The sequence below is a fragment of the Ovis aries genome, chromosome 4 (assembly GCF_016772045.2).
Source record: "Ovis aries strain OAR_USU_Benz2616 breed Rambouillet chromosome 4, ARS-UI_Ramb_v3.0, whole genome shotgun sequence".
Classification (NCBI taxonomy): Eukaryota; Metazoa; Chordata; class Mammalia; order Artiodactyla; family Bovidae; genus Ovis; species Ovis aries.
Window position 1 is genome coordinate 13,663,031 of NC_056057.1, and position 14,810 is coordinate 13,677,840.

The window sequence follows — 14,810 nt, forward strand, 5'->3', positions numbered from 1 at the left end:
TGGTTGGAAGGCATCACCAACTGAATGGATATGAGTTTGAATAAACTCTGGGAGTTAGTGATGGACACGGCGTGCTGTAGTCCATGGGGTCGCAAAGAGTCAGACTTGACTGAGCGACTTAACTGATGATTACCCTGACAAGATTTTAGTATTCAGTTATGGCAAACTCATTCCACTAATTGTATTTTATTCTAATTGCTTTTCTCTTTACCCTCCCTCCCTTCTTCTCTTCCTCGCTTCCGCCTCCCTCTCTCCTTCACTCCCTCTATTACTTCTGTTACAAACTCTGCAATAAGGGCATTATGGAGGTGAGCAGAGAAGGTTGTCAACTGATAAAAGAGAATTAAATTAGTAAAGAAAGAGTGTGAACTTCACAAAGATAAAAATGCCACCACTTAATTTAGTACTTCTATCATATTGGTACTGTATTATTATTCAGATGTTTAATCTATTAATTGTTTGCGAATCTAAATTATCTAGGTAACTCTTTTGATACTCTACTGTATTTGCAAATACAGTCACTAAGTGAGACTTTAAAGTAGATTTATCCCCAAAATGTAGAGAATACATGCATTACAAGACTGATTATTTAATTTATTCATGTAGATAAACATACATTTTACTGTGTGTTATTGGGGCATAACCAAGAAAGCAAAGGACAATCAGAAATTTCTGGAATGCTATAAGGTGTTTATCTTTCATTTTAAAATTAAGATTTTAAGTTTTTCTAAAACCAATATATAAATGAGGTTTGATGTAAAGTGAGGAAAACTTTTACCTCAAATTCTTCTTAGTATTTTCCATTAATTTAAGAAAAGCACTTTAAAAGATTACATGTATCATTATAATAAAAAATATTTATTATAAAAATTATCACATTTCTCTGTACATAACCTAGACACAGAAACACAATTTATATATTAATAATTTAAGTGGGCCTGAACATTCAGTTTCCATCCACTAGGATCCTAAAGCTCTTCCACAGATTTCACCAATACCAATATGGACCATTTCTGTTTTATAGAGCTCCATTTACACATTTGATGTTACTGAGATACCAACGTTTCTTTTTCTCTAGTGTCTTAAAGACAGTTCACAGTATTTCACTAACTATTAATCAATTGCTTTAATTCTTTTGGTAAACACAAATATTTACATGCAAAAATGTTTAGATTTTTGAAAAGTCAAATATTCTATTGCAAATAGTTGTATATAGTCAATAAATGCATGAGCCAGAGTCCCACAATCGAGAAAGTCACCTCCAGGACTTCCGATGATAAAATCTGAAATCCGCAGCAAATCGTGTGAGCCTTCTATGGTCACTACCAGAAGCACAACACTAGGCCATGAGAAAATTAAACACAAATGTTAACTCCAACATATGGATGGTACTGATTATTTTACAAAACAGAAAATGCTAGCTGTTTTTTGTTTTTAATATTCCGGTTTCACAGAAGAGTCTATTATCTCGTAAAAGCCTATTATCTTGTAAGAGTGAAAAAAACCACGGAAAGAAGCCATACTATTTTGAAAAACACCAATTCATCCTCTTGTCAATAATTTATCCATGATAATATGGGTCATTTCTTGAAATAATTTATGGGGAATATAGCAAGATGCTTGCCTTCTGCTTCCCTCTCTCCTCCTTTCCCATCTTTCTTCTTTCCTTCCTTCTCTCCTTTTGTTTCTTCGTTTCTTCTCTGAGAGGAATATGCTAGACTGCCCTGTCCACCTGCACATTCCACCTGAACTCCCCAAAAGTGCCATATGCATTACAGCTTTCAGGCATTAGCTCTCATTCACAACAATTTACAAATGAAAGCACCCATCCATGGCGTGAAAACCTCTGCAGTTCAGTTCAGTTCAGTTCAGTCGCTCAGTCGTGTCCGACTCTTTGCGACCCCGTGAATCGCAGCACGCCAGGCCTCCCTGTCCATCACCAACTCCTGGAGTTCACTCAGACTCACGTCCATCGAGTCTTCTTACCCACAGGCTATTTGTTTAAAATACTCCAGGAAGTATTTAAATTCCAACGTTCTTGAACCATTTGTTAATTACAAATTTTTATCAGATGTTAATGGTGGAGTGTAGAGAACATAATTAAATATATAAAAATATATATCTCTTTAAGCCTAGAAAATAGATGCCTTTGGATTACCACCACTGCAGGGTGGAGAACAGCCCTTCCTACTGAGTTAGATTCTGAATGCCTGATTTCTTTCTCTAATACTGGTTTTTCCAATCTACTTCTGTTTCATTTAGAAGCAAAGAAAGGTGAGGTTTTGCTATCACTTTGGCAATTGTTCTCCCCGTCCAGCTGCCAACATCCAGAATTCAGTGCACATTTGAAATTCAGCCAAGACATATGCACCTTGCAATAAGTGCTCACCTCTTATTTGAGGGGTGAACAGGAAAAGCAACATAGTAAAGGCACTGTATTTATCAGAAGGGGCTTTCTTCCGAGTTTTTACATAGACCCAGGCCTTGGCTGCAACTTTGAATAAAGCGTGTTGGCTCATTTGTCCTCATTCAAAGTAAATGTTATCTTAGTCACTGACTTTTCACGTCTAGAATGCATAGGTATTTATGAAATATATGTTTACATACATTTGTAATCATACAGTATAAAATAAGCCCTCATCCTTTGAGTGACAGGAAAGTACTGCCATAAATACCAATATCTGATGACATCAATCAATGGCCTAAAGTATCTGTCGGTTGAAACTGCTAGCCTTCACCTCCCTTCTCACTCATTCCCCTTTTTGTTGATAAAGAGATGGTAAACAGGCTTATTCCTTCTTCAGGATTTGATACAAACTCATGCATTATTCTAAGTTAGGAGAATACAGAGCTGGCCAGCCGTTAGTCCTGTGGTCCTGCACTGTGCTCGCCTGGGTCACAGAAAGGAGCTCTCTTCCCGTCACATCAGTGTTCAGATCAAGGAGTTTTTGTTGCTGTTGCTTGTTTTTGAGGAAACGAGAGTTCACAGGCAAACGTTCAGGAAGCAGCCCTGGCACAGACCCACTTTGATCCCTTAGCGTGTCCGCAAGTCCCTCCTCACACAGCCACGTTTTCCTTTGCCAGGTTCTTTGGTTCCTTGCTTGGGATACACCAGTCTCCAGCCTCGCTGCTCGTCTGATAATGTTTGAAGGCTGATTTGTTAAAGACTGGGAGTTTTTCTATGGACTCAGAAGACAGAGCCTGAAGGAAGGAAAAATCAAACCAGAGAAATTATTCATTGCGTAATTTGTACCCAAAGTGATTGCTCAACACAAACTCAGAGGTAAGCATTCAAACATTCAAATACATTCTTTTAATTAATTTAGTAATAAGAGCACACCAAGAGTCCATGGTATGGTAGGCACTGTATGAAAGAAAATTGAAAAATAAATATTATCTATACCCTATGGGGGCTGAAACGGTATATATACAATTATACATTAGGAGGGCAAGAGGAGAAGAGGGTGGCAGAGAATGAAAGGGTTAGATAGCATCACTGACACAGTGGGTATGAGTTTGAGCAAACTCTGGGAGATAAGCGAAGGACAGGGAAGCCTGGCGTGCTGCGGTCCATGGTGTCGCAAAGAGCCAGACACGGCTTAGTGACTGAACAACAAAATAAATTAGGGAACAGTATTTGAGTTCAGTAGTTACACATGCCCCTTATCTGGATATTGCTAGTGTCATAAAGTTGAATAAAAATAGACAAATAGGTATTTCCAGGCAAAACGTCTGTATATGTAATAAAGTGAGACTCCTAACCTGATACTATTGATCTGTTAAAGTCTGATACTGTAGATCTATAATACATTAATCTTTCTCAATACATTGAAGACATTTTTACTGTTTAAGAAATGAATACATTAACTATTTCAGGTGTCCTATGACCAGGTAATAAATAATTCCCTTGCAGAAAACAGGAGTCTGGAAGCTTAACGTTTTCGTTGCTAATGACTGTGAATGTATTTTCATTTGAACTAGTTGGCAAATGATTAACCAGAATCAGGACAGTGACCTTAACAAATAAATTGAGGCTTTATCACAAATGGAAAAAACATGTACCTAGTTTTAAAGTTTAAACAGGAAATGCCAGGCACCCCATTGACAGCTTCTTAGCTGTCAGCTTTCCTCTCCCTGGATTTCTAATAAGGTCAGCTTAAGGTCAGTTTAAGGTCTTGAGTATCTTGCCTTCTAGGCTGAAACATTATTAGCATATATGCATTTCCCACAAGCTTAAGTAAAACAAAACTACAGCTATTCTCATAGATGTCAAGCTGCCTTGAAAAATTCAAGAGAGCATCTCCTCACTCAGAAATACTGCGCTTCTCGGGAAACCATTTTACTTCATTGAGGCAGGCAGGGTTGCCTCACTTCCTTTTTGGCATATTACCATACTAAATATTAATCAGTATATTTACACATACCAAACAGAAAATGTAATGGCTTGTAGTCAATATTTGTGCTAACTCAGTTTGGGGTGTTCCCCATGGACCGTAGAACCCAGAAGCAGTCTTTTCAGAAATTTTTTTTTAATATTGGATTTAAAGGTTACCTTTAAGTAGATGATAGCATCAGTTCCGTATCCTGGCAAAGAGTAGAGATTTAGATCTCCTTGAAAGTACTTGGCATAGAGACGAGAAATCGGTAAGCCGTAACCAAAACCAGCCTGGAAGGGAAAGATCAGTTACTGACAAAGAAGTGAACACGATCATAGAAATACAAAATAGATTCCCTGATACTGATGTCCTAGAACTTAGACACATATCGCCTGCTTCCAATCAGAAACCCCTTGGATAACTGTTTCTTAGTTGGCTTTATCATTCCTTCTCATATCCCCCATGCCCAGTTTAACTAACTGATTAATTTGCCTAAATACATCCTTGTAATCCTTGTTCTTGGAGAAGGCAATGGCACCCCACTCCAGTACTCTTGCTGGCAAATCCCATGGATGGAGGAGCCTGGTAGGCTGTAGTCCATGGGGTCGCTAGGAGTCGGACACGACTGAGTGACTTCACTTTCACTTTTCACTTTCACTTTTCACTTTCATGCGTTAGAACTAGGTGGCCGGGATGAGCTTAGCAATTTAATTGGTCTTACCAGCGGAGCATTCCGGGGATTATCCATCACAGGCGTTGGTGCAGTGGAGTACGTGTAACTAAAGAGACGATCAATGACTCTCAGGGGAACACCACCTCCTCTGTCTGAAATCTTAAACAAACAAGTCATCAGAGCTGTATGCTAAAAACAATGTGTATTTGTCTATACAAAAATGTCTTGTCTTCACCTGGTGTACATGACTTTGATCTGTAGCTCAAAGCAGAGAGCTTTATTATTATTGACTCCTTTTTTAAAATTCTCTTAAGGGCTCAAAAGAAAAAACAGAATAGTTACCTTAATTGTAAGATCTTCTTTCCCCAAGACAACAGTCACCTCAATTGGTGTCAGGGAAGGCCAGTTTTCCTGGTGTTCAACTGTGGCCCTCATTGCATTCTAAAGAAAACAAAACCACAAGGTATTCAGTGGCACAAGAATGAGGGACAATAAATAATTGTTTTTATGTTTAAAATGAAAGCACAGAGGGTAATTCAAAGTTCTTATTTTACTTTTTAAGTTAGGAGTAAAATAGCTCTGTGAATAGCCATTTATGAATGTGTCATGCAGAATGTAATAATGAAAAATATTCATTTATCATGTAATATAGCTCTTGGGAGTAATGTCTAATGGAAAAACAATTCTGCTAGCTGTCAAATTCTTATTTGTAAGCTTAATTTAAATGTAGAAATTGGTTTTTATAGTCCATTTCCTGGCTCTCTCTTTTCTGACTTTCCATTACATTTTACATCTCAGCACCAAAGATTATTACATAACAAATAAACAGTGAATCATTGAACCAATTTATTGGCTTTTATAAAATTTGATGGGAAAATGCTGTTACTATGTAAAAGGATAGTAAATAATTCTAAATTAAACTTCAATTTGCATTTGATTATCATCTTAACTTTTACCAATGATGGCAAAATAACATCACTGGTAGAAGTTAAGATGATAATCAAATGCAAATTGAAATTTAATTTAGAATTATTTACTATCCTTTTATGAGTTGAACCATGCAATTTAAAAGTAAATAAAATCAACAAAAAAGTGTCTTTGTCCTTTAACAGAAAGAAACCCAAATAAGTTTTCAGACAGCTAGATGAATTTCATACAAAGTTTGGTTTATTTTACCCATTTTTCTCCTACCCTTCTGTTAGGTTATCTGCTTTCCGGTTTCTATATAACAATGTTAAGTTCTAATCATTAGCTGAAGTGAAATAAAATAGATCAGATGTTTGTAGTACAATCAATACCTCATTGCACTAGTATTAGAATAAGTTAGGAAATAGTGGGTTCTCTGAGTTATCTTAGAGGCAGATTTCACATATTTTTTTTAAGGCTTCCTCCTCTCCAGGCCAGGGACTCAGGAACCATCACAAAGCTTTAAAGTGTTTTTCTATCTTTTGGGGTAAGGATAAGAGTTTCAGTGTGGGCTTAGAACCTGGGACAGGATTTGATCCTTAGTACCTGACTATCGCAGACCTGTAACAGCCACCTCCTCTAAGAGCTTGTTAGAAATGCACGTTCTCAGGTCCAGGGTATCAGAATCTCTGAGATAGGCAGAAGAATCCGTACTTAACAAGGCCTGTAGTGACTGTGATGCACAGTAAAGTCTGAGAAACACCGTGCAGCTGTTTGGGCTTCCCAGGTGCCTCTAGTGGTGAAGAACCTGCCTGACGATGCAGGAGACGCCAGAGACGCAGGTTCGATCCTTGCATTGGGAACATCCCTTGGAGGAGGGCATGGCAACCCACTCCACTATTCTGGCCTGGAGAATCCCAGGGACAGAGGAGCCTGGTGGGCTACAGTCCATAACGTCACAAAGAGTTGGACACGACTGAAGTGACTTAGCACACACACACCATACTGTCCTGCTATGGAAAGTGTGGACCGTGGACCAGCCGCAAAAACTGTTAGCGTATTAGAAGTTTGGAATCTCAGGCCCAATCCCAGACCCACAGAATCTGAATTTTAACAAAACTCCCAGGTGGTGCACATTCACATTACAGTAGATCACTGAAGGAGCTGACTGTCCTCCGAGTATATTCTTGTCATAGACTGGGGCCCTGCCACCTCCAGTAATTCTGGGCCTGAATTTCTGGATTTGGAGTTGGACCGGCCATGGGGGTGGAGGTAAACAGGCCTCGGTCACTGAAGCATTCACCCCATGACCTTCCTTAATGAATGCACGAATAACCAGTGCTTTGTTGAACACCTGAAAATATAATGGGAACAGGGAGCAGTGTGACATAGTGGGTCATATTGTACATTCTCAAATACGTGTTGATGCTACGAGGAACTGCATGCACCCTTTCAAACATTAACTGAAGCTTCTTTCTGTTAGAACATAGAAGCATGCTTGGGAGAAGAGAGTGAGGCTTCTGTTTAGTAGAGGATGATATATGAAATAAAAATGTAACCAGTGAACTTTTTTTAAAAAATGCAGTTATTGTGAAGTGTCTTACCTTGAATAATTCAAAGAGCATATGATGAAGGTGAGATGGAACATACACAATATGAATTGGTTGGCCTGGAAATTTTACTAGAAAAAAATAGAGCTCATTTAGAATTGGGAAACAAATGTTTCATTAAAATATATTTTCATATCTATTTGATTAATATTTTAGACTTGAACAGAATTGAGATACTCCCCACCCTCCTCTAAAATCCTACCTTAGAACCTTCCCTTTCAAACAGTAAACACAGCTGGCTTATTTTCAAAATGCTATTACAGTTGCTTCTTAGTGCTCTATGATTTAATTTTTGCATTTCTGTACAAATACATAAAGCCAGATAAATGTAAAATGAGGATGCTCTACATTAGATTATGTGGATGTTATTTCTACTTTCAAAACTTTTGTGTTGAACACTTGCAGAGTTAAAATTATATGCATTTTAAGAAATAAGAAAAATAAATGTAAAAGTCTACAATAACATCACAATTGATGCTAGCTAGCCATAATTTTTATATTTTTAATGCGTGGGAAAATAACCCATCTGATTATTCTTGATTTTTGTGAATTAAACATAAAATCCCATAGGCTAAATATGCCTAAATTTCACCAAGAGGCTACAGAAAACAGAAACAAAAACCTCATAATACTCTGAAAAGAAAAATAAAAGTATTATTCTTCAGGGTTTCAGGCCTTGGCAGAGTTTGAAAACAAGGCCTGGCACAATTTCCTCTTTATTTTAGCAAACAGTTCAAGCAGTTTATCTGCAAGTATTACGCAACATTTCTGTTAATGCTGAGAAGTATTTTTCAGTCCACCCCTACTTCTAGTTTAGCCATCAATTCCATTTCCCTTTCCCAAATCCATGAGCTAGGGTACTCTTAATTTGAGCAACTTGATTTAAATTCTCTCCACCAACAAATATTGTTCCTGTACAATGATTACTTGAAAAAGATGTTTACTTTGAGTGGCAAGGAGAAGGTTATTCCAATTTAAGTGTATAGTCTTGCTTTGAGAAGCAACTATGGGATAAGATAAAAATAGTGCACTGTTCTCATCCTGTTATTACTTCAGGCAGTGTGGGAAGCCCTTCTGAAGTATGTTCTGCTTCCAAAACCATGGTGTACACTTACATGAAAAAAAAAATTTTTTTTAATTTTTGATAAAAACATTTAACAGGAGATATACCTTAAATATTTAACTATGCAATAACTATAAGAGTAGTGCTGTAGAGCAGATCTCTAGAACTTATTCATCTTGCATAACTGAAACTTTATACCTACTGAATAGCAGCTCCCTATTTCCCCTCTCCAGCTTCTGGCAACCACCATTCAACTCTACTTCTATGAGCTTGACTATTTTTGATGCCTTACGTAAGTGCAGGCACATAGTATTTGTCCTTCTATGACTGGCTTCTTTCCTATAATACAGTTTAAAGTATTTTTGTTTTCAGGTCTGATAAGTAACCTCCTTAGGAATATATCTCCACTACCAAGTGGTTCTTCCTACTCTGCCTGCCTTATCACCACATTCTGAAGTTAGCAATCTTTCTTTGATCTAAGATACTGGAACTTAGCTGCTGCTCTAAATCCTACATTATCTGCTCAAACCATTCTTTATGAATTGTCTTTAGCAAGTGAATATACTCAATTGGAACTTTCCAGTTGAGATAAAGAGAGCCTTGGCTTCAAAAAAAAAAAAAACTGTAAAAATTCTAGGCAAGTTCAGAAGGGAAAAAAGGAACACAGAAATTGCTTTGTATTTACAGGAAGAAATCATACTGGGAGAACACTGAATTTTCTACAGATTAAAATATATCTAATTTATAACTTACCATTCACTTGTGTTAGCTTTAATTCTGGAGATGTTAAATAATACTGATCACAAAGCATCTTGGAACACTCAAAGGCATCTGGAATGGAAGTGTGGTTTTCATAATGATTAAATGAATTTATGCCAAGTGAAATTTTCAAGTGATCATCAGTGTATACACTATCTTTAACCTAAAATAGTCATTAGAGTTCAGGTTTATGTATATTAAAATACCTTTTTAATATTTTATTGAAAAAAATGAAGACAATGTGTAAGTTATAGCTATTACTATAAGAATATGTGCACATCAAAGATCAAATACAATACATGAGAATATGGCACATTAGCTACTGATGTTTGGATTTTTTATAATGAATATTTAAACACCTGACTCTCAAACGTGAAGGACCTTCATTACAGAATTTATAAAAACATGAACACTCTGAATATGAATTCATTCAGAGAGTCACCTCAACTGACTAGACAAGTGTACACTTCAGATAGCGTACATTACCATCCATCAGATACTGTACACTTTCAATAAGGGAAGTGCAGAAATCTACAAATTACCTTGGACCACTGCCACCACATCACAGTTTGGATCAATGCTTCCAATGAGGCTTGGGTTTCCTGTCTGTAGGTCACTAAATATAAGGACTGTTGAAAAATAAAAACAAAGAACATCATTATAAAAATTGATAAGATAATAAGATAATGATAATAAGAACTACCACTGAGAAAGAATGTGACCCACCACGTAGTGAAGTGTCTAGTTCGAGCACAGCTTATATTCTCCAGCCATCTCTATATGTATCAAGACTATCGTGACGAACTAACTTACTGTGCTGGTTCATCAGCATCCGGGTAGAAATACGATTCATGTAAAATCGATCCAAGAAATACTGAAGATTTTGATTGGTGACTGGGTCAGCTGTACAGGCATCTTTATATTCCAGGACTCCCTGTGCCATTGTAGGAATTACATCATGGTGTCTGTTTCGAACTTTGATGAGAGTATCTACAAAACTAAGCCAAGATACATTTATGGTTGATAGAGGTTCAAGTCAGTTTCATTAATTTCTATTTCTTAGATTACTTCAAAGAAGGTTAAAGCTTTTTACAAGTACCCGTCTACACAAATCAAATGATAAAATGTTTGGATGAAGCTTTATTTAGATTCTCACTACAGACTCTTTGACTCCAGTAGAGGAGACAGTTTCATAAACAGATTTATTTTGCTTTTAGCTTGCATGTGAAAATAACAGCTCTGTGACTGGTGTTTTCATTCTAGTTGTTCACTAAGGCTTCTCTTTTAAAAAATAACAATTAAAAAGATAAATCAGATTGGAGATGGCTCTAAAATGCCATCGTGAAAGAAACTCCAAATCTCTTGTCAGATTTAGAAAAGAATCTTATAGCTAGAAACTGTCAGTTACTCTGAAAGAAAATGTTTACTCTCCAGTGACATGGTCATGTGATAGGAAGTTCTCCTACAAATATGATCATCATACCAAATTTATAATAAAAATAGATTTCCTTTTTCAAAAAACCCTCTACATATTTCATTCTCAGAATCATGTTCAATGCCATTGTTCTCTATTACTTTTAAAACCCAGCAAGCCAAAACTTGTCATTTGTAAGGGGGTAGTTATTTACTATTCAGGACAATACTATAAATTATCCTTTAAGTTAGTTCTAAAGAATAATATGATGTTTATAATCAAAGTTTTAGACACTTGTCCTAATGCCTAACACTTACTCTGATAATGCCTTTTGGTCCTCTGGGCTTTTCTCATGGAATTCCACCAACTCTATCAGGCTCTGCATATACCTACAAAGCAATAATAGGTGTGCTTTAAGTTTTAAAATTGAATAGTCAGTTACAGGTGGCTGAAAATATATTGCTTCTTTCAAAAGAGTTGAAGAGAGAAAGTATATTTAAAATGAAAACTTTCTTCCAAGACATCTGGAAAACATTATGTCTTAGAAAAACAAAAATGATTTAACCCGCAACTTAATAACTTAAAATTTTAACTATCCTAGATCACTAGTCAGTTTTCTGTTTTGTTTGTCAAGAGTCTTTATTTTTATAGCAAAATCATTTAGAAACAACTTTTACAGAAAGGCTTCATGCTTTTTTCCTACTGCATTCATGGGAGAAGTCTTGAAGTCTTGAAAGCAAGACTCTAGAAGTCTTGAAAGCAGCAGTAAATACTAAGGATTGAGTGTGTGTTTCAGATTGCCCTGTTTAATGACTGTATAATACATATATTCCTTAAATCAATAAACAAAGAGCTGTGTAAAAGGTAGGTTAGGGTGAAGGTCTGGTATATATCTGCCTCTGTTCTCTGAAAATCTGCTGCTTTGGGTTATCTACTCTCCCTAACCAGAGAAGGCAATGGCACCCCACTCCAGTACTCTTGCTTGGAAAATCCCATGGACAGTGGAGCCTGGTGGGCTGCAGTCCATGGGATCACAAAGTTGGACACGACTGAGCAACTTCACTTTCACTTTTCACTCTCATGCCTTGGAGAAGGAAATGGCAACCCACTCCAGTGTTCTTACCTGGAGAATCCCAGGGACGGAAGAGCCTGGTAGGCTGCCATCTCTGGGGTCGCACAGAGTCGGACACGACTGAAGCAACTTAGCAGCAGCAGCAGCAGCAACAGCAGCAGCAGCACTCTCCCTAACTTAGTCTTTATTTTCAGATAGAGATAATGACTGAACTGAGTGCTGGCCGTGGGCCAGGTACTTTCTCAGAGCCTTTAAATGGATTACCTCATTTAATTGCACCCAAACATCCCTTTGAGGCATCATCTTCATTCTCTTCCAAAATAGATGAGGGGGTTTGAGGCCTAGAGATAAGAGATACTAACCAAGGATTTTTACAACTAAGAAGGGACAGAGCCGGGATTTGAATCCAGAAGCTGCTTCATTAGTTGGTTTGTAAGCAACAAAGATTAGTGAGTGAGTGAGTGAAAGTTGCATCTTACTTTTTGCGACCCCATGGACTGTACAGGCCAGAATACTGGAGTAGGTAGCCTTTCCCTTCTCCAGGGGATCTTCCCAACCCAGGGATCGAACCCAGGTCTCCCGCATTGCGGGCAGATTCTTTACAAGCTGAGCCACCAGGGAAGCCCAGGAATACTGGAGTGGGTAGCCTATCCCTTCTCCAGTGGATCTAGCTGGCCCAGGAATTGAACCGGGGTCTCCTGCATTGCAGGCGGATTCTTTACCAACTGAGCTATGAGGGAAGCCCCCATCTTTGATGTCTTCTTTTTTTTTATTCAGAATACTCCCCAATTTTTAATTCTAGCCAGACTCTCCACTTAGTTTCTGAATGGTATAGCCAAATGCCAGCAAGACATTTTAGGCCCTCTCTAAATAGTAGTCATTCCGTATCTTATTTCTAGCATAGGATTCTTTTTGCAATATCAAACTTTTTTATGATTTAAAACATAAGTATGGTAACTGTTGATTATTTTTCATATTTTCTTCTAGAGGTAAAAATTATATTGTGAAAATATCTACTTTATCAGGTTTATAGCTTTATAACTGCCCTTAGGATAGCTTACCCTAGATTAATAGAAAATTCTTTACATCTTGCTAAATAGCTAAGGTTCAGACCACCTGTTTTCCAATTAAGATTTTAATACATTGTAAGAATTCACAGTCAGATAACTGTTTTAAAACTAGAGACTGTTTCAGAATGGTTCACCACTTACCAGCTCTTAACTAATTGCACTGAAGAGGTATTTACTAGTCGTTCAGGGAGTATATAAATTTCCTTCAGGATATTGGCTAGCCTCACAGGCAACTCTTGTCGCAAAAATGCAAAAGAGGTTCTTTCACATGCGTTTTCTGAACCTGCAATAAACAACATTAAGTTTTTTCAAAAACACGTACCTAAATTATATATTTGAGTAGCATTAACTATCCACACACACATATATATTACGAAATTTTATTTCACCCTCAGCAGTAAGCATCTACTTATAATTCATTAGTAAGCATCTTCTTCTTTATCGTCTGTTTCTTTCTTTTAGAAAAAGTGACCAAATATGAGAATTACTGTTTTCTCTTTTTGATGAGGATTCACTTCCAAGAAGTCATAATATCCCAAGGCTCTTAGTATTTCTAAAAGAGTGCAGGATTCAATCCAACAACAAGGTCGAGAAGACAACATCATTCAGAGTTCTAGATAGGAAGCTGGATTAAGGACATTGGGGTTGGGGGGGGTTTGGGAGGGGTGAGGAGGAGGATGTCTTGATGTTTACAGACTAGTGATAAATACTAATATATTTAAATCCTTGAAATTTTCTTAATAAGATTTTTCTGCCGAAAGTTTGCAAATATTTTCAGCAGTAGTGCAAATACAGAAAAAAACGATAAAGATAAAGAAACAAAGAAATTTGTTAGGACTACAGAGAGATGAACCCTGTGGAGGGTGGCTAGAGGTTAAAAAATAGCAATTAATTCAAGCCTACTTAATAATACAAGAATCTTCTCCAAGAAGTAATATGCGATGAAGGAGGGGATAACGTTTCCTCTTTAGGGACAAAGGGAAGTTTCAGTATTGTTAAATGATGACTGGAGGCAAAAAGTCTTTCGACTGAAAGGCTAGGACAGAAGGAGGAGGGTGAGCTCCTCTGGCAGGCATCAGCGGGGCTGCAAGTGGTCTTGACCTGCAGGCACAGACTGTGAGAAAGCAGGGAGATCTAAGAAAGACAAAGTGTGCTGGCGTCGAGGTTCCAGGGTTCCGCAGGAAAGCGGCCCCCGGTTGTTTTAAGTTACTGAGTCCTCCCTATACCGGGACTGAAAGCTGAGGCAGCTCCCCAGACCTTCCCGGGCCCCACTTCCCCGCTCACCGAAGTCCAGCAGCTGCTTCATGGACAGCGGAGACGGGCTGTAGCGCGAGAAATGCTCGACCTCGCGGGGGATCAGGGTGCCAGCGCTGCGCATCACGAAGCGTGCCGCCTTCATCTTGATGCCCACCGTCCCGGGCCGGAGCTGGGGCTGGTTTGTGGGGAGAAGGCTGACCTGGGACAGCAGAAGGGGCGGGACGCGTCCGGGCAGGGAGAGCAGGTGGGCCAGCGGACTCGTGCGCCCCGGCCTGGGCTGAGGTTCCGGGGAGGGGGGAGCTTCGCGGTTGAGGAGTCGGCCGGTGAGTTGCAGAGCCGTAGGTGGCTTGAGACAAGTTTGTGTCCTGTCACCTCCCCTCGCCTCCCGAGGTTTTATTTGTTTCCCTGCACGTCCCTCCACTCCCCCCGACCCCGCACCCGCCCCAGAGGGGAGGAGTCACTGGGACTTGGAGAGCTTCCTGAACTTGGGGCTGCGCCAGTCGGCTCAGATAAAGAACTTTGGGTCCCGCCTCCAGGTCGCGGGGGCCTGGCCCCCAGAGGCTGTCAGGTGTAAGGGGATAGCAGGAAGCCCGAGCGGACGTCAGGAGGT

General features: G+C 38.6%; 1 protein-coding gene across 1 annotated transcript; it reads right to left on the bottom strand.

Moving 5' to 3' along the window:
• Positions 1–573: 573 nt before the first annotated feature.
• Positions 574–14,567, bottom strand: PDK4 (pyruvate dehydrogenase kinase 4). The gene is made up of 11 exons (XM_004007738.6): positions 14,228–14,567; positions 13,085–13,226; positions 11,119–11,190; positions 10,201–10,385; positions 9,930–10,016; positions 9,382–9,459; positions 7,560–7,636; positions 5,392–5,490; positions 5,098–5,208; positions 4,553–4,666; positions 574–3,201 (listed from the first exon to the last, which is right to left on the bottom strand). Exons 1-11 carry the CDS (start codon positions 14,340–14,342, stop codon positions 3,058–3,060), a joined length of 1,224 nt encoding a protein of 407 aa, XP_004007787.2. The 5' UTR covers positions 14,343–14,567; the 3' UTR covers positions 574–3,057.
• Between the last annotated feature and the right edge of the window lie 243 nt (positions 14,568–14,810).